General features: G+C 43.7%; 2 protein-coding genes across 5 annotated transcripts in view; one reads left to right on the forward strand and one right to left on the reverse strand.

Moving 5' to 3' along the window:
- Positions 1–5: 5 nt before the first annotated feature.
- Positions 6–3,258, reverse strand: ORMDL2 (ORMDL sphingolipid biosynthesis regulator 2). The gene is made up of 4 exons (XM_033221768.1): positions 3,067–3,258; positions 2,007–2,181; positions 1,687–1,838; positions 6–605 (listed from the first exon to the last, which is right to left on the reverse strand). Exons 2-4 carry the CDS (start codon positions 2,178–2,180, stop codon positions 470–472), a joined length of 462 nt encoding a protein of 153 aa, XP_033077659.1. The 5' UTR covers position 2,181; positions 3,067–3,258; the 3' UTR covers positions 6–469.
- SARNP (SAP domain containing ribonucleoprotein) overlaps positions 3,209–20,125 on the forward strand; it is a 68,036-nt gene continuing 51,119 nt past the window's right edge. For 2 of the 4 annotated variants that reach the window (XR_004439820.1, XM_033221762.1), the window contains exons 1-2: positions 3,224–3,513; positions 18,213–18,312. Coding sequence is in view for 2 of the 4 variants with exons in the window: in XM_033221762.1 (XP_033077653.1) it covers positions 3,478–3,513; positions 18,213–18,312 (136 nt within the window). In the remaining 2 variants the exon portion in view is untranslated. Of the gene's footprint in view, positions 3,514–18,212; positions 18,313–20,125 lie in introns of all 4 variants that reach the window. The other 2 variants (XR_004439821.1, XM_033221763.1) reach the window with 2 other exon arrangements.

Raw genomic sequence — 20,125 nt, forward strand, 5'->3', positions numbered from 1 at the left:
CTGGAGAATTGTTTTAAGTTTTATACATTAGGTCAGTATTCCATCTTCCTACCCCCAGCCTTATGAGGACAGCTCTCTGCCCTTCCTGCTGATTAAACTGCAGCTATAGCTGGAAAAAATTATTATAAGAAAAATACACAGCAAAACAGAGCTGGAAGGTGGTAGGTGTAGAAGATATGGAAAGATGTAATCACCGAACAAGCTGCCCAAATGGCTTCCTGCTATGGAGGAGAGTGATTTGGCCCTTACCTCACCTGCCTTCCTGATTCAAAGAAACTTGCCGCTGGCAGGACTAGGCCCAGGAGCCCCATTTGCCAATCTCTTCTCTTCTTGGGAGTCTGGGAAAGGTTGTATAGGTCTCACGCTTTCAAGGTGTAGAAGACAGTATAGAGAATAAGAGAAGGATGTTTTATAGTCCTCTGTTTCACTGCCTTCCCCATGCCCATGGAGCTGTCCCAAAACCCATCCCTCAGTATTTGTTGATGCCAAAGACACGAACCCCATGGAACTGGGGCAACTTCGGCAGCAGTACACTGAGCAATGAGGCTGTGTTGATGAGGAAGTGAGCAGCATCATACTTGGTATAGAAGCTGGTCAGGAGATAGCTGGGGAGAGAAAAAAATAGGGTGAGTGAGGTTGGCCTTCCCTATCCATATTCTTTCTTTCTTTTTTTTTTTTTTTTAAAGAGACAGTTCTCACTATGTTTCCCAGTTGGAGTGCAATGGCTATTCACAGGTGTGATACGTGCAGTACAACCTCAAATTCCTGGGCTCAAACAATCCTGCCATAGCCTCCCAGGTAGCTGGGACTCCAGGCATGCACCACAGTGCCCTGCTCTTTCTCTTCTATTTTAAATGACCAGTTTTACTGTATATTTACTGTTCTAGAGTATCTAAAACTATTCCAGCTATATCAACAGCATTTACTTTGGGATTCAGGAGATAGCACCTTTAACTGGAGACTATAAGTCAGTACCTGTTAATTTTTTTTTTTTTTTTTTTGAGACGGAGTCTCGCTCTGTTGCCTGGGCTGGAGTGCAGTGGCCGGATCTCAGCTCACTGCAAGCTCCGCCTCCCGGGTTTACGCCATTCTCCTGCCTCAGCCTCCCGAGTAGCTGGGACTACAGGCGCCCGCCACCACGCCCGGCTAGTTTTTTGTATTTTTTAGTAGAGACGGGGTTTCACTGTGTTAGCCAGGATGGTCTCGATCTCCTGACCTCGTGATCCACCCGTCTCGGCCTCCCAAAGTGCTGGGATTACAGGCTTGAGCCACCGCGCCCGGCCGTTAATTGTTAATGACATGGCAAATGACGGCTGAAGCTATTTGTCTGTATGACTGTTAAGAGTCCTCTTTGCTTCCACTCCCTACAGTGTTTTTGAATATTACTATTAGTTCTGCCTTGATTTACTTATTTTGGCAGTGTAAAATCATTTGGTTTTATTTGGCACTTATCTTTTCTAAGTCCCTTCATTTCCTTACTACCAAGGAGGCAGCAAGGAATGCTTGATTACAGCATTGACTTCTACATTTTACCGCTCTCTGTAGACTTAGAACTAGTATACCTTAGTATCTTCAAAGGGTTTTAGATGGGTAGTCTGTTTTTTAACAGCTTCCCTATGGGCCTTTCTACCTGGCTCTTGGAGCTCTTTCTAACCCAGCATATCCTCATTTCCCCCATAGACTCACAGCACAATAGGAGAGATGCTGAGGAACTTGCGGGAGGAGGTAAACTGGAGCCCATAGTCCATTTGCTCCCAGTATGTCAGTAGCCGAGCCTTTCCTTGGTCAGGAGTCTCAAAGGGTGTCCCTTTCACCGTATGAAGGAAGACATACATAGCCTGGGAACAGGGAAGGTGGCAGTGTGAGGGGCAGAAAGTAGTTCTTCAGTCAAAGAATTATGTTAAGATCCCAAAAGGAACACGTAAATCCCCAAACAATTGGTGATTTTATTTTGCTTTTGGTCGGGAAACCCTGGGGTGGGTACAAGGCTGTGGTTTAGTGCTCACCAGGTTATGGATGACGTTGGTCAGGGTCCAGACAACAGGAATGCTGAAGAAGGGGATGCTGAGTATAACCACATGCAGCAGTCCTACCAAGATGATGTAGGCCAGCCAGATGCCTCGGCTATTCATCACTCGAGTGTTGGGGTTTACTTCGCTGTGTGCCACCCCCACATTCATCCTAGCCATAATGGGGGATCAGGCAGGAGTCCAACTCAGTTTTTTCTCAACCCCTCTTTGAGCTTTCTCCCAGCTGTCTCTCAGCCCCAATTCCCTGACTGAACTCTACTGGGAATGAAGAACTTACCCATCATGCAGAAAATAAAAACTGAAAACTTGGGGAAAACTTTAAAAGACAAGAAGAGTCCTTACTACATTTTAGAGACATAGTCATTTTTGCTCTGATCTTTACACTTCAACTGTAACATGAAGGTGTATGTAGACTTGGGGCACTCCCTTCAGTGAGCGAGGGAAATAGGAGTATCTAACTTTCCTGAAGAAGTTAATAACCATGAAGAGGTCACGCACACCCAGTATTCCAGGAGAAAGTCATGGAATCATCAAAGAACCACTAAGAAGGGATGACAGAGTAAAGCTCACTCTGGTCCCCACTTTGTTCTCTGGGGCTTGTCCACCTTCTCTCACACCTCCGTGGCATGTAAGCAGTCAGCATCCCCATTACTTCTCTCAAGCGTGGGGCACGACAACTTGCCCATGGCTTCTGGACTGGGTTCGGAAGGGACCTGAGCTCAACGCCTGGAGAGATGGAGTCTTGGCTCTGACTCCAGGGGCGGCAGTGATTATTATCTGAACTCGGTTCTTTAAAATTGTGGTAGCTCTTAAGCTGATGATGTCTGGTTAGGAAGCAGCTGTTGCCCGCCCCAGCCCCACCGCCAGTTCCTTAAGCCCGCCCCATGCCCCTCCCAGGTTCCTCCTCACGTTCGTCGGTTTTTTCAGGGCTCCCTTCAGCGCTCCCCTCTCAATATTTAGGTCACCGCTTCCTCGGCGCCCCTTTCGTCTCCCACCATTTTTCCTCAGCAACCCTTACGGTCTTCGCAGCCCCTACCTGCCAGCTCAGATCCCCGTCCCAGCTACGGGCGCAGCGCCGGCTACCACACCTGAAGTCTCCAGGAAGTAACGCCTCCCCGTCTGCCCCTTTCCTATTGGGGGAACAGAATCAGCGCTGCCACCACCCATTGGTTGGTGATCTGTAATGCGATGCACAGTTGGTTTCCATTTCTGTCGTTCTCAAGATACAATGCCCGCCCCTTTCCCTGTTCCACCTTTTGAAAGCGGTGGGGAAAGCTGCCTAGAGAAGTGAGAACGGCGTCAGCTATTGACCAATGGGAAGAGTTGATGGTATGGCGTGGGAGCAAGAGTGACAACGATTGGTCAGTCTTGCATCTCTACGCCTAAGGCGGGAGCTCCTGGAGGCGGAGGCAGCGGGTGGGGGCCTAGTGGAGTGAGGGGTAACAAGATGGCGACCGAAACGGTGGAGCTCCATAAGCTGAAGGTACAGTGAATCGGGGAAGGGCTGAGTTGGACTTTTCTAGAAACTGAATTCTACAGGGTGGCTTGCGCCTTCTCCTACGTGTTGTCTTTGCAGCCTTTTCCACTTCGTTTTTCGGCTCCCACTGTATCTCTTTTGTGCCACCCTTCCACACTACGCCTTCCCTAATTTCCCATTTCTCCTCACGGTTTTACTGCTATATTTATTTGTTATTTTTGCTCCCTTCGTCGTTGTATCGTCCGTCATCCTTCCCCATCGGGTTGTGTAAGTGCCTTCTACCTGTTATACTCCTCGTTGCTTTTCAGGGCTACATTACGTCAGTTGGTCCCTCCTTTTTGCCCCATGTCGGACCCAGGATCCGTTTTTCTTCCCTGGGATGATGTTTCCTGTCTGTCGTCCGAAGCTGAGATTCACCTGTTAGCAAATGGTGGCATTTTTGTGTATTTTCCTCTAAATAGGTCCCAGACACTCAGAAAATACTTCCACTCCCCTTTTCTAGGTGGGATTATGCCCCCGGGCCGAATTTTGAAACCGGGGAGAGGCCTCTCAGAAAAGATCGGTCTCGCCTTAGAAGCCTGGGATTGAGGAGACCTTGAGAATAGTAGAAGTACAGACACCTCAGATTTAAAAGTTTTCGAGTTCTCTTACGCGGCTCTCGGCCCGCCAGCCTTCCTCACACACCATCTCCTCTACCACCAGAGAGAACTCATACCTGCAATATTTGGGAAAAACAGTTCCAAGGTTAAGATTATCTCTTTTCCATTTCATATCTCGGATGGGCCCTGCATCTCCTGGTGTTACCATTGGCTGACACCGAATCACAGAAGCTGTTTTAAATTGTCTTATGAGAATCTTGGTAGTTTTCTCACATTTAGATATATAAAAACGTTGAAAATATATTAAAAAGAAGAAAAGTTTAAAAAGTATTTTCTTTAAGGGTAAATTAAGATAATCTTGATTGTGGTTTCACAAGTAGTTTTCTCATTACATGCTTTGGACAAACCAGGCTGATATAGCTGAAACTGAAAAGTGATCCTTTAAAGCTTGAAGAGTTTTTTTTGTTTTGTTTTGTTTTTGTTGTTGTTGTTGTTTAAGAAAGCTTAAAGGTAGTAAGGGTAGGGAGAGGACCCTTCTTTAGTCACTTGTTAGTTGACCCCAATTAGTCTTTCTGTGAAAGCTGGTGTTTTTCTTACACTTGGATTCTAAACTCTATTAGTGGATTTTTGTGTTATTCTGGAGTTATTGTTAACTTGATGGTACTGAAATGCATAGATTATATCAGTGGTCTCCTGATATTGTGATGAGAAAAAAAAAAAATTGAGCAATCATCTCCACTTTGTGTATATATACTGTACTTATAGAAATTGTATACTTCCGTACTGTTATAAAACATACACAGAAAAGGAATTTTTGAATGAGATAAAAAGGAACTATGAATAGAAGAGCTAATATTTTCTTCCTATTTGTCCTATTTTTGAAATCCCTGGAGTAAGTCACCAGCTGCCCGATGACTTACTTGCATTTATAGATTGTGTTGGTTTATGGAGTTCCTCCTTTCATCAAATCTGTATTTGTCAGGTCTATGTTAAATTTGTATTTGGATAAGTAACTTTTACATAAAGTCCTCTGACCTGATTTTAGTGTTACAGTCTAAGAGAACATTAGGCATTCCTGACAGCCTAAAAAGGACTCGCTCTTTAATCACATTTGCTTGTCTTTGCTTTTTCTCTAGAGCACTTCTTAACCTTTTGGAGGTCACAGATATCTTTGAAACTCTGATGAAAGGTATGGACCCTCTCCCCAGAAAAAGGCATGTACACATATTTTGCATGCAGTTTGAGGGGCTTCATAAAACTACCTTGTAGCCCTGAGGAGTCCATGGACCTCTGGTTAAGAACTCATGCCTTTGGCTGGGCGTGGTGGCTCACACCTATAATCCTAGCACTTTGGGAGGCCGAGGCGGGTGGATTGCTTGAGGCCAGGAGTTCGAGACCAGCCTGGGCAACATGGTGAAACCCCGCCTCTACCAAAAACGCGAAAATTAGCCAGGTGTGGTGGCAAGTGCCTATAGTCCCAGCTACTGAGGAGGCTGAGGCACAAGATCGCTTGAGCCCGGGATGGAGGTTGCAGTGAGCCGAGATGGTGCACTGCACTCCTGCCTGGGGGACAGTGAGACTCCGTCTCGAAAAGAAAAAAAGAACTCATGCCTTTGATTCTGATTTTTAGGGCAGTTAATGTTTCACTGGCGATCTTGATGCAATGATCCTGACTTCTGGGTTGACTTGGGGTTTTATTGCCTTTAAAAAAAATCTTGGCTGGGCCCAGTGATCCACACCTCTAATCCCAACTCTTTGGGAGGTGGAGGCCAGGAGTTTGAGACCAGCTTAGGCAACATAGTGAGACCCTGTTTCTACAAAAAATTAAAAAATTAGCTGGGCATGGTGGCGCACACCTGTAGTCCCAGCTCCTCAAGAGGCTGAGGTGGGAGGATTGCTTGAGCCTGGAAGGCCAAGGCTACGGTGAGCTGTGTGATAATTGCTCCACTGCACTTCAGCCTGGGTGACAAAGGGAGACCTTGTCTCAAAAAAAAAGAAAAGAAAAGAAAAAAAATCTCCATTGTCATAAAGAGAATTTTGCGCTTTGGTATGGAACTTCAGGGGAAGGGAATACCTTTGAAGCAGGAAGGAAACATAGTATGTATCTGAGTTGATATGTAATGTCATATCAACAGCAAATTTCTGAGGATTTTGTAGAAATGCATTCTTTTTTTTTTTTTTTTTTTCATTGAGATGGAGTTTTGCTCTGTCGCCCAGGCTGGAGTGCAGTGGCAAGATCTTGGCTCACTGCACCCTCCGCCTCACAGGTTCAAGCGATTCTCATGCCTCAGCTTCCGGAGTAGCTGGGATTATAGGCATGTGCCACCATGCCTGGCTAATTTTTGTATTTTTAGTAGAGACCGGGTTTTACCATGTTGTTGGCCCGGCTGGACTTGAACTACTGACCTCAGGTGATCCTCTTGCCTCGGCCTCCCAAAGTGCTGGGATTATAGGCATGAGCCACCGCACCTGGCCCATTCTAACACATTTGGAAAGAGAGATTGAACTGTGGATGAAAATGGCGGCCGGGCGCGGTGGCTCAAGCCTGTAATCCCAGCACTTTGGGAGGCCGAGACGGGCGGATCACGAGGTCAGGAGATCGAGACCATCCTGGCTAGCATGGTGAAACCCCGTCTCTACTAAAAATACAAAAAAAAACTAGCCGGGCGAGGTGGCGGGCGCCTGTAGTCCCAGCTACTTGGGAGGCTGAGGCAGGAGAATGGCGTAAACCCGGGAGGTGGAGCTTGCAGTGAGCTGAGATCCGGCCACTGCACTCCAGTCCGGGCGACAAAGCGAGACTCCGCCTCAAAAAAAAAAAAAAAAAAAAGGAAAATGGCTTGAACTGTAACAGTATCAGATATCCAGTCAAACATCAGAAAAGGAACTATTGCAGAGGAGAGGAGAAAGCGGTAGTGGTGTCAGAGTGTTGAGAATAGTGAGACATTTGTATTGAAAAGTGAAGTGAGGAAATACATTGGCAGTTGAAGATAGTTTGGAAAGGAAAATAGGTAAACTATAAAGGTAAATCAAGAGTGATGTTGAAAAGGGCTTTCTAAGTTGTATAAGGAATTCTGGCCTTTGTCATGTAATAAGTAGGGCTGGGAGCCTTTGGAAGTTTGAAAGGAAGAGCTTGATGTGATCAGCTTGTATTCTGTTGGCAGATGGGATTTGTAGGGGGAGTGATTTCACCACTTAGATGTTTATTTTTAGAGTCATTCCCCTGCTTAAAACCTTTAAATTGTGTCCCTGCCAGTCTCTGCAGCATAGTTACTAACACTTCAACTACTGCGGCCTTATTTTATTTCATTTCTTCAGAATGGTTGTCTTCATCAGTTGCTAACACTTAGCATTTATTATGTGGCAAAGCACTGTTTGAAGCCATTTGCATGCACTGATTTAATTCTCATAATAACCCCATAAGGTAAATACCTGTATTATCCTCATTTGAAAATCAGAAAAACTGTAGCTCAGAGAGAGTAACTGAGTAACTTGCCTTAGGTTGCACAGCTAGTATGTGGTATATTAAATCCAAGCAGGCTGGGCGCGGTGGCTCACGCCTGTAATCCCAGTACTTTGGGAGGCTGAGGTGGGTGGATCACCTGAGGTCGGGAGTTCGAGACCAGCCTGACCAATATGCAGAAACCCCGTCTTTACTAAAAATACATAATTAGCTGGGCGTGGTGGCGCATGCCTGTAATCCCAGCTACTCGGGAGGCTGAGGCAGGAGAATCGCCTGAACCTGATAGGCGGAGGTTGCGGTGAGCCGAGATGGCGCCATTGCTCTCCAGCCTGGGCAACAAAAGTGAAACTCCGTCTCAAAAAAAAAAACAACAAAAACAAATCCAGGCAGCCTGTCTCCAGAATTCCTGTTCTTAATCATCGTACACTGCTTCTCCTTCTTACCTCAACCCAGAACCTTCACATATGCTGCAGTTGGAGTTTTCTTTTGGCTGTAGTACTTCTGCCAGCCTTCCTCCCTAACACCTTTATCTAATTAGTTACTACACCCCTTTCAGGTGTTTCACTCAAATATTATTTACCCAAGGAAGCTTTCTCTGTTCTATCCACACACATGGTCAGGCCACTTTTTATATAGTTTCATAGGACCCTGTATGTTCTTTAAAAATCAGCTGAACATGCCGGGCGCAGTGGCTCATGCCTGTAATCCCAGCACTTTGGGAGGCCGAGGTGGGCGGATCATGAGGTCAGGAGTTCAAGACCAGTCTGACCAACGTGGTGAAACCCCGTCTCTACTAAAAATACCAAAATTAGCCAGGCCTGGTGGTGCGCACCTGAAACCCCAGCTACTCGGGAAACTGAGACAGGAGAATCGCTTGAACCCGGGAGGCAGAGGTTACAGGAGCTGAGATCGCACCATTGCACTCCAAGTCTGAGCAACAGAGTGAGACTCTGTCTCAAAAAAAAAAAATCAACAAACACTATCTGATCAATGATTGGCTTGTTCCCTCCCTGCAAGATTGTAAGCTCCGAATGGGAAAGGACTCTCTCTTTTGCTCATGATTGTTTCCCTGTATCCAAGATAATACTTGATACACAGTAGGCGCTCAATAATGATTTGTCGAGTGAATAAGCATGTCAAGAGTTCAAAAGAATGGGAATGAATTTGAAAGACATTTAGGATGTAGTAGAATTTCAAGTATTTATGGATCAGTTAGATACGGGAAGAATGAAAGATGACTCCAGGGTTTGGGCAGTGATACCTTTAGTCTGGGTTGGGAGGAGAAGAAGCCAGTTTTGTGCAGAAGAGATAAGTTCAGTTTGAGGCTTAAGTGTCTGTGGGACATCCATTTGGAGATGTCAGGTAGTCAGTTGGAAACGTGGGTCTTTCACTCAAGAGCTGGTTTGATGATGCAGACTTGGTTTATTCAGAAAATATGGAGCACCTGCCATGTCCCAGTTACTGTGGGTGCCAGAGATACAGCAGTGAACAAGACAGACAAAATCCTTGCTCTCATAGAGCTTGTATTTTACTGAGGGAAGGCAAAATAAAAAGTAAAATTTATGGTATGTCAAATGGTGATTGATGAGGCACATAGAGAAAAATAGGAGAAAGGAATAGGGAGTACAATGGGAAGGGTATGGTAATTTTAAGTAGGGTGACTGGGGAAGGCCTCATTAACAAGGAGATGATTACAAAAAGACTTTAAGGAGGTGAAGGAATTAGCTATGTGCAAAGTGTTAGAGGAATAGTACAAGACCAGTTTGGCTTATCAGAGTGAGCGATGGTAATTAGATAATGGTAGGGGAGGGCAAACTTGTAGGACCTTTTAGGTGATAGGATTCAGCCTTTTACCCTTAGTGAGATAGGAAACCAGTGTATGATGTTTGACTAGAGGAGTGGCATGTTCTGACTTAAATTTTCAAAGGATCACTGTTACTTTGTTGAGAATAAGTTGTAGTGAGGCAAGGGCTGAAGAGTATTGACAATAATCTGTATGAAAGAAAGACTAGAGTAGTAGCGTTTGCAGTGGTGAGAAGGGTTTGATTCTGAATATATTTTAAAGATAATGCTGATAAACTTTGCTACTGATTGAGATCAGGAAGTGAATTAGCCTTTGATATAAGTGGAATGACAAGAGGCGCAAAGAAGGAATCTTAGTGAATATTTACAGGTTTGGGTGGAAGAAGAGCTAGCAAGGAGGCTGAGGAGAAGAGAATGAAAGAAAGAAGTGCCAAGACTTTGGCAGTTAATATTGGGCATAAATGAGAGATACTTGAGCTGGTATATTGGCCTACTATTTACAAGCTGTGGTTTGTTTGTTTGTTTTTTGAGACAGTGTCTTGCTTTTTCTCCCAGGCTGGAGTGTAGTGGCATAATCAGGGGTCACTGCAGCCTCAGTCTTCCTGGACTCAAGTGATCCACCTCAGCCCCTGCTCCCACCCAGGAGGTGGGACTACAGGGGCACATCACCACACCTGAACTGTTGTGTTTTTTAATTTTCTGTAGACACCAAGTCTCCCTGTGTTGCCCAGGCTGGCCTCAAACTCCTGGCTTTGAGCAGTCCTCCCACCTCAGCCTCCCAAAGTAATGGGATTACAGGTATGAGCCACCACATCTGGCCAAGCTGTGTGATATTTAAGCAAGTTATTGAATTTCTTTAAGCCTAATTGTAATACCAACCATTTAGGTTCCTTGTAAAGATTTTGAGTTCCTATCATATATGTTATAGGTGATATAAAACATTTCTGCCTTCAAAGAATTTACAAACTATACGTTGACATAACATGAAAAAGATGATTTCTTTTTTTTTTTTTTTTTGAGACGGACTCTTGCTCTGTCACCCAGGCTGGAGTGCAATGGCGTAGTTTCGGCTCACTGCAACCTCTGCCTCCTGGGCTCAAGCCCTTCTTCTCCTGCCTCAGCCTCCCGAGTAGCTGGGATTACAGGTGCCTGCCACCACGCCCAGCTAATTTTTGTATTTTTAGTAGAGACAGGGTTTCACCACGTTGGTCAGGCTGGTCTTGAACTCCTGACTTCAGGTGATCCACCCGCCTTGGCCTCCCAAAGTGCTGGGAATACAGGCGTGAGCCACCACGCCTAGCCAATGTGAAAAATATTTCTGATAAAATATTTTAAATCAAAATTTGGCCAGGTGTGGTGGCTCACACCTGTAATCCCAGCCCTTTGAGAGGCCGAGGTGGGAAGATCATCTGAGGTCAGGAGTTCAAGACCAGCCTGACCAACATGGTGAAATCCCATCTCTTCTAAAAATACAAAATTAGCTTGGCATGGTGGTGTGTGCCTGTAATCCCAGCCACTCGGGAGGCTGAAGCAGAATTGCTTGAACTGGAGAGACGGATGTTGCAGTGAGCCAAGATTGTGCCACTGTACTCCAGCCTGAGTGACAAGGGCAAAACTGAGTCTCAAAAAAAAAAAAAATTCACGCCAGGCACGGTGGCTCACGCCTGTAATCCCAGCACTTTGGGAGGCCGAGACGGGCGGATCACGAGGTCAGGAGATCGAGACCATCCTGGCTAACACGGTGAAACCCCGTCTCTACTAAAAAATACAAAAAACTAGCTGGGCGAGGTGGTGGGCGCCTGTAGTCCCAGCTACTCGGGAGGCTGAGGCAGGAGAATGGCGTAAACCCGGGAGGCGGAGCTTGCAGTGAGCTGAGATCCGGCCACTGCACTCCAGCCCGGGCGACAGAGCGAGACTCCGTCTCAAAAAAAAAAAAAAAATTCAAGATCAATTAATTAGAAGAAATCACAGGGCAAGCTGGGCACGGTGTCTCATGCCTATAATCCTAACCAACACTTTGGGAGGCTGAGGCAGGAAGATCACTTGAGCCCAGGAGTTTAAGAACAGCCTGGGCAACATAGTTGAGACCTCATCTCTACAGGAAATCAAAAAATTAGTTGGCTGTGGTGGCACACACCTGTGGTCCCAGCTATATAGGAGGCTGAGGCAGGAGGATTGTTTGAGCCCCAGAGGTCAAGGCTGCAGTGAGCCTTGATCACGCTGCTGTATTCCAGTCTGGGGAACAGCAAAACCCTGAGTCAAAATAAACATAAATAGAAATCACAGGGCAATGCATGATTAATGTCAAATGTATTATGGGGGTAAGTTGGTATGTCCTTTCTCTGTGGGTTGGATAGGTAGAATAGAGAATGCTTTATTGACCCTGAAAAATAAGATTTAAAAAATTATTTGAATGGGTAATCATGCATAGGTTCACAAGAGTATATGGTAAAAAGTTTCTTTCCTACACTTTTCCCGAACTAGCTTCCTCTTCTCAGATTCAACCAGTGTTAACTTACCTGTTTCTTCTCCAGACATCTTGTTTATATACGTTATACAGAGATATGTGTGTATTATTATTATTATTTATTTTATTTTATTTTTTTTTGAGACGGAGTCTCGCTCTGTCACCCAGGCTGGAGTGCAGTGGCGCGATCTCGGCTCACCGCAAGCTCCGCCTCCCAGGTTTATGCCATTCTCCTGCCTCAGCCTCCCGAGTAGCTGGGACTACAGGCGCCTGCCATCTCGCCCGGCTAATTTTTTGTATTTTTTAGTAGAGACGGGGTTTCACCGTGTTAGCCAGGATGGTCTCTATCTCCTGACCTCGTGATCCGCCCGTCTCGGCCTCCCAAAGTGCTGGGATTACAGGCTTGAGCCACCGTGCCCGGCCTATTATTTTTTACATTAATGTTAGTGTCCTATATAGAATGTTCTATAACTTTTTTTTTTTTTTGAGACAGGGTCTCCCCTCTGTCACCCAGACTGGAGTGCAGTGGTGTGATCATGGCTTACTGTAGCCTCAGCCTCCTGGACTCAAGTGATGCCCCTGCCTTAGCCTCCAGAGTAGCTAGGACTACAAGTGTGCACTACCTTGCTCAGCGAGTTTTTTGTTTTTTGAGAGACAGGGTCTCACTGTGTTGCCCAGACTGGTCTTGAACTCCTAGGCTCAAGTGATCCTCCTGTGTCGACCTCCCAAAGTACTAGGATGACAGATGTGAACCACTCTGCCTACCTAGCTGTTTTTTTTGTTTGTTTGTTTATTTTCTTCTTGGGACAAGGTCTTGCTATGTTGCCCAGGCTGGAGTGCAGTGGCATGATCATGGCTCATTGCAGCCTCAGCCTCCCAGATCCAAGTGATCTTTCCACCTCAGCCACCTTAGTAGCTGGGACTGTAGGCACATGCGACTATGCTTGGCTGATTTTTTTTTTCTTCAGTAGCCTTACTGAGATATAATTCACATACCATACAATTCATTCAGTATACCTGTTAAAATATTTTTTGTTTGTTTTGAGACAGGGTCTCCCTTTGTCACCCAGGCTGGAGTGCAGTGGCATGATCTCAGCTCACTGCAACCTTGACTTCTTGGACTCAGGCCATCCTCCAGCCTTAGCCCCTCCAGTAGCTGGGACTACAGGCACATGCCACCACGCCTGCCTGTTTTTGTATTTTTAGTAGGGATGGGGTTTTAACATGTTGGCCAGGCTGGTCTCGAACTCCTGGACTCAAGTGATCCGCCTACCTCCAGCCTCCCAAAGTGCTGGAGTCAAAACATTTCAAATCAAATCAAATCAATTTAGAAAAATGGGGTAAGATTTTATGTTAGTCCTATTTTAAGTTTTTTTTTTTTTTTTTTTGAAACAGAGTCTTGCTCAGTTGCCGAGGCTGGAGTACAGTGGCACGATCTTGGCTCACTGCAAGCTCCGCCTCCCAGGTTCCCGCCGTTCTCCTGCCTCAGCCTCCCAAATAGCTGGGACTACAGGCGCCCGCCGCCACGCCCGGCTAATTTTTTGCATTTTTAGTAGAGACGGGGTTTCACCGTGTTAGCCAGGATGGTCTCGATCTCCTGACCTCGTGATCCGCCCGCCTCGGCTTCCCAAAGTGCTGGGATTACAGGCGTGAGCCACAGCGCCCGGCCCCTATTTTAAGTTTTAAAAGGTTTTATTTAGTTCTGCTAATGTAATTGTGCTGAAATATGTGCAAAAAGAAATGACATCATTTTCAGCTATTTTATGTTTTTATTAATCTGTTTCTCATTCATTCATTCATTCTTTTGAGGCTAGGTATCGCTGTGTTGTCCAGGCTGGAGTACAATGGTGTGATCACAGTGATACAGCAGCCTTGACCTCCCCGGTTCAAGCGTTCCTCCCACCTTGGCTTCCCTAGTAGCTGGGACCACAGGCATGTGCTACCTTGTGTGACTAATTAAAAAAAAAATTTTTTTTTTTTTTTAGGAACAGGGTGTCACTCTATTGCCCAGGCTGTTCTTGAACTCCTGGGCTCAAAGCTGTCCTCCTGCCTCAGCCTTCCAACGTGCAGGGACTACAGGCAAGAGCCACCATGCCCAGCCTCTGTTTCCCTTTTAAAATAATGTCCTAGTATATGAGAAGAACTCACTATATAACAAAAGAAGTAATACAACATTATGTAAAAGCTGTATGTAGGCTGAATGCAGTGGCTCACACCTCCCTACAAATTATATATGTAAATGTTAAGTGATCTGTAAGTGCTGGGATTACATATGACTTTTATTTTCCTCTAAACTTTTCAGAATTTTCTAACTATTCTACAGTGAACGTAATACTTTTATAACAAACTAACAAAAAATTTAAAGTGTAATTAAAATCAGAAGACTTGTTCTCCAGGAAGTGGAAAGAAAATAAAGTATCAGCGTAAGAAAGAACAAGATTCTTTTAAAAAAAAAATTCCTTTTTTGGAGACGGAGTCTCGCTCTGTCACCCAGGCTGAAATGCAGTGGTACGATCTCGGCTCACTGCAAGCTCCGCCTCCCAGGTTCACGCTATTCTCCTGCCTCAGTCTCCCGAGTAGCTGGGACTACGGGTGTCCCCCATCACACCCAGCTAATTTTTTTTTTTTTTGTATTTTTAGTAGAGACAGGGTTTCACCATGCTAGCCAGGATGGTTTCAATCTCTTGACTTCATGATCCGCCTGCCTCGGCCTCCCAAGGAGCTGGGATCACTCCCAAAGGCGTGAGCCACCATTCCCGACCAAAAAACCTTTTTTTTTTAAAATAGAGATGGCATCTCATGGTGTTGCCCAGGCTGGTCTCAAACTTCTGGGTTCAGGTAGTCCTCCTGCTTTGGCCTCACAAGGGACCATGAACCACTAAAATCAAGATTCTTACTTAATAAATGGACATTAAAGATGACTTATAATGTTATTTAAGGTATGGTTCACAGGCCTCTGCTGGTCCATGAACTAGCTGTTCCTGGTTAGTGGTGAGATAAATACAAAAATTGAGTGTAAGCTTTTAGAAAGTTTTATAGCAGTTGGATAACACTGCAATATCCAAGTGTGCGCTCATTTTTGTAGTAATTGATTTTTATTGTTATTGCAAAAGTATTGCTCCATGACCTGATTGGAATGTTGTAAAAAGCAACCTTATCAGCCTATCTATTTAAAAGTACATTGAGCTGGGCACAGTGGTGTGTACCTGTAGTCACAGCTGGAGGTTGGGGTGGGAGGATTAGTTGAGTTCAATAGTTTAAGTTCAGCCTGAGCAACATGGCGAGACCACTGTCTCTAAAAATAAATAAAGAAAATAAAAATACATTGATTTGTGAAACTATGAAATCTGAGACCAGTGATTTAGTACTTATTAAATATAAAGCACTTACTAGCTGTCAGGCACTGTTCTAAATGCTTTATAGAATTTTTGATTTAAGGCCGGGTGCGGTGGCTCATGCCTGTAATTGCAACACTTTGGGAGGCCGAGGCAGGCGGATCACAAGGTCAGGAATTCGAGACCAGCCTGGCCAATATGGTGAAACCCTGTCTCCACTAAAAATACAAAAATTAAATGGGTACGGTGGCGTGCGCCTGTAGTCCCAGCTACTCGAGAGGCTGAGGCAGGAGAATCACTTGAACCCGGGGGGCAGAGGTTGCAGAAGCTGAGGTCGTGCCGCTGCACTCCAGCCTGGGTGATACAGTGAGACTTCGTCTCATAAAAAAACCAAAATATATATATATATTTAGTAGAGATAGCGTTTCACCGTACTAGCCAGGATGGTCTGGATCTCTTGACCTCATGATCCTCTTGACCTAATGATCCTCATTATATATAAAAAAAAAATACTTTTTTTTTTTTTATGGCTCACACCTGTAATCCCAGAAATTTGGGAGGCCAAGGCAGGTGGATCACTTGAGGTCAGGAGTTCGAGACCAGCCTGGCCAACATGGTGAAACCCTGCCTCTAGTAAAAATACAAAAATTAGCCAGGCGTCGTGGCGGGCGCCTGTAATCCCAGCTACTCGGGAGGCTGAGGCAGGAGAATTGCTTGAACCCAGAAGGCAGAGGTTGCAGTGAGCCGAGATCGTGCCACTGTACTCCAGCCAGGGCACCAGAGCAAGACTCCATCTCAAAAAAAAAAAAAATTTTTTTTTTTACTTAATCTTCATAACAACCCAATGAAATAGGTACTGTTATTGTTCCCATTTCACAAGTAAGGAAACTGAGGCACAGAGAGGTGAAGTTATTCATATAAGGTTGCAAGTAGTAAAACTGGAATTCGCACCTAAGTATTCTGGCTTCAGAGTCTATGCTTTCCAGTCACTCTGCAGTCTTTTTTTTTTTAAAAAAACAGGCTAAAGCCTTCAAAATAATTTTTTTTTTTTTTTGAGACATAATTTCGTTCTTGGCATCCAGGCTGGAGCGCAATGGCGGGATCTCAGCTCCCTGCAACCTCTGCGTCCCAGGTTCAAGCTGTTCTCCTGCCTCAGCCTCCTGAATAACTGGGATTACAGGCATGCGCCACCATGCCTGACTAGTTTTGTATTTTATATTTTAATTTTAATTTATTTTTTTGAGACAGTCTCACTCTTTCACCCGCTGGAGTGCAATGGCACGATTTCGGCTCACTGCAACCTCCGCCTCCTGGGTTTAAGCAATTCTGTTGCCTCAGCCTCCTGAATAGCTGGGATTTATAGGTGCCTGCCACCATGCCCGGCTAATATTTGTATTTTTAGTAGAGACAGGGTTTCACCATGTTGACCAAGTTGGTCTTGAATTCGTGACTTCAGTTGATCTGCCTGCCTAGGCTCCCCAAAGTGCTGGGATTATAGGCGTGAGGCACCGCACCCAGCCTAGTTTTGTATTTTTAGTAGAGATGGGGTTTCACCATGTTAGCTAGGCTGCTGTTGAACTCCTGACCTCAGGTGATCTGCCCGCCTTGGCCTCCCAAAGTGCTGAGTAACAGGCGTGAGCCACTGTCCCCGGCCTAAAAATAATTTTTAATGGATGATTGCCTACCATGTTCCTCAGTAGAGGTTGCTTTCGGCTTGTTGGGTTGGGCACTTCCGTTCACAGCATCCCCGCCTGCCTGCTCCATTCACTAAATGCTTTACCAGTCATTGTGGTATGTTTTAAAAATAGAAAAAAACTCTCCACTCTTCATTATGAAATGTTCCCCTGGCTGAAAAATGTAGAAATGCAGAGCATACTCCATAGTTGTAAAATTTTTTGTCTAAAGGAATCTGCCTTCTAGCTTCTGATTGGTCATAGATCTGTGCTTCAAAACAAAAAAGGTCATCTTTCAGACCAAACATCTATCTGTGTGTTGATCTGCATATAGAATTTCTGGAGCCTTTCTTTCCTACTTGTTCTCCTGGGTCAGCATGTCATTGTGCTTCATAAAATAAGAATATAGAGCCCAGTAAGGCCATTACATCATTTATTATGGAGTCTGTCTTTCAGTTACCTATGACTTATAGGTAGCAAATCATACTGTTAACCTTCTTTGCCTAAAATTCTGAGGTCTTTATCCTTTGAGTTACTATTGAGCCAATCCTCACTTATCCAGTTTTTGTATAACTTAAGTTTTGAATCTAAGTGTGGGAATTTATATGTATACCTTATTCCTTCTAAATTGAGTCATTGTTTTGGCCTATTATTAGTCCTGAAGAAGTGTTTTTTTTTTTTTTTTTTCTGTTTCTGTGGTTTTTTTTTAAGCTTAGTTATGTCCGTAATACATCAATTCTCCTCCTCTTATTGTCTGTAAAATTGATGAACATAGCTTTTATATCTTTAGATAAGTTACTGATTTTAAAATCTTCAGCAGAACTCTAGGGTATACCATTAGATATTTCTTCCCATTTTGACATAGATCCTTTAATCGGTTCATTGTTGACATTAGCTAATGTATCTACTTGATTCTACGGTGGTTAGATCTGTATGCATGTATATGGTAGATTGTAATAAAGGATCTGGGATAATAAGTGGTAAGGAGAATCTGCTTTTAGATCATTGGATTTTTCTGCTTGAGGGTTCATTCTTCCAATATGCTGGCTGCCACAGTAATCTTTGGAATAAAACCTTTTTCCCCCTTAGAATATTTAGAAATAACTAGAGATTTGTGACAGTAGGTGTGCAAATAGATGAGGTTTTTATTAAAGTGTGATGTTTATTTTTAGGCAGTTCTTCTTGTGTATTGAATATCATTAGAGGAAAATGGATCATTGTTGTGGACCTAGAGTCTTGGTAGAATTAATGGCAGTAATTTGGGATGGAACTTCATTTTCTTTTTTTCTTTTCCTTGTGGGAACTACCATTTTATTCACTGATGTTTATCCTGTTAACTAAGGAAAAGTTTTATTTTTTTCCCCTCAGCTTGCTGAACTAAAGCAAGAATGTCTTGCTCGTGGTTTGGAGACCAAGGGAATAAAGCAAGATCTTATCCACAGACTCCAGGCATATCTTGAAGAACATGGTGAGTACTTTATGGAGGCAGAGTGATGTGAGTGAGGGGAGTACTTTATGGAGGCAGAGTGATGTGAGTGAGGGGATTTTTAGGCTTTGACACTGAAAAGATTTCTTTTCTTTTTTTTTTTTTTTTTTTTTTAAGTCATTAGTGTTGTAAGCTCTTAATTAATGGCATCAAGAAAACTCTTTTTTTTTTTGAGATGGAGTCTCTGTCGCCCAGGCTGGAGTGTAGTGACGCAGTCTCAGCTCACTGCAACCTCCGTCTTCCGGGTTCAACCAGTTCTCCTGTCTCAGCCTCCCGAGCAGCTGGAACTACAGGTGCACGCCACCATGCCTGGCTGATTTTTGTATTTTTAGTAGAGACGGGGGTTCACCATATTGGTCGGACTGGTCTAGAACTCCTGACTTCAGAGGATCCACCCGCCTGGGCCTCCCAAAGTGCTGGGATTACAGGTGTGAGCCACCGTGCCTGGCCATCTTGTACAACCTTCATCTCAGGTTGTACAAGTCCCCTCTCTAATTTTTATTTACTTACTCCCTTTTATTTCCATTCCTCATTTCACTTCCTCCCCAACCCATTTAGGCACCCATTCTAATGTGTTTGAATGTATTTTTTTGGTCTTTTTCATGATAAAATATATAGTGTTGTTTCATAGAATGTTTTCATTTATATAATTAGTAATTATATAACTGGCCATAGCCTTGCTTTATTTCCCATTTCATTCACTAAGTGTTGTGTTTTTTTTAAATGTGTCCATGTGGAATTTGACTGTGTAGTTATCTAGTCTGTTGATTCTGATTCCTGCATAGCATTCCATGATGGATAACCACACATTTTACTTAATTCACTCGGTGACAGAAACATATTGCCACCAAGCCCCTGCTACTGCAAGTGATACTACTTATAGTATAATACACGTATATAATAGTATATATATATATTATACTATGGGTTGAATATTATATATTTGAAATGTTTGGGACCAGAAATGTTTCAGTTTTTAGATTTTTTTGGATTTTGGAATATTTGTGTATATATGTAATGAGATATCTTGGGGATGAGATGCAAGCCTAAACACAAAATTCATTTGTTTCTTATCCATATATTTGAAAGTAGTTTTACACAGTTATTTAAAATAATTTTGTACATGAAACAAAGTTTTTACTGTGACCCATTGCATGAGGTTAGGTGTGGGGTTTTCCACTTGTGGTGTTGTATCAGCCTTCAGAAAGTTTTAGATTTAGAAGCATTTTAGGTTTTGAATTTTCAGATTGGCGATGCTTAATCTGTAGGATATAGTGTACTATATTCTGTATACTAATAATACATAGTGTATTATTATGAACTACTTATTTCATGCTTTTAAGTTCCTGTGAAAGTCTTTTTGGGATATATGCCCGAGAATAGTATTTCTAATTAATATTCATACATATATACTTAATGTGACTAAGGACTCCCAAATTGTTTTCCAGAATTGCTCTATAGATCTACAGTCTCATTACTAGTACATAAGGGTTCTTGTATCTCCACAAACCTAAACTTGGCACTGTCCTATCAAGTGGCCTAAGTTTTGCTAATTTGTTGGCTGTTTTATGTTCTCCATGAAAAAAGTTTAAACATTTCACAATACTTTTGTTTCTTCTTTGCCCATTTTTCTATTGAGGTTCCCATAATTTGCTTGTTGGTTTGCAGGCATTTCTTTTATATTCTAATAACTATTCTTTTGTTGGCTTTAGGCACAAATATCTTCTTTGGCTGTGCAGGGTGGTTCATGCCTGTAACTCAGCACTTTGGGAGGCTAAGGTGGTATGACTTCTTG

The sequence above is a fragment of the Trachypithecus francoisi genome, unplaced genomic scaffold (genome assembly GCF_009764315.1).
Source record: "Trachypithecus francoisi isolate TF-2019V2 unplaced genomic scaffold, Tfra_2.0 Lachesis_group11, whole genome shotgun sequence".
NCBI lineage: Eukaryota > Metazoa > Chordata > Mammalia > Primates > Cercopithecidae > Trachypithecus > Trachypithecus francoisi.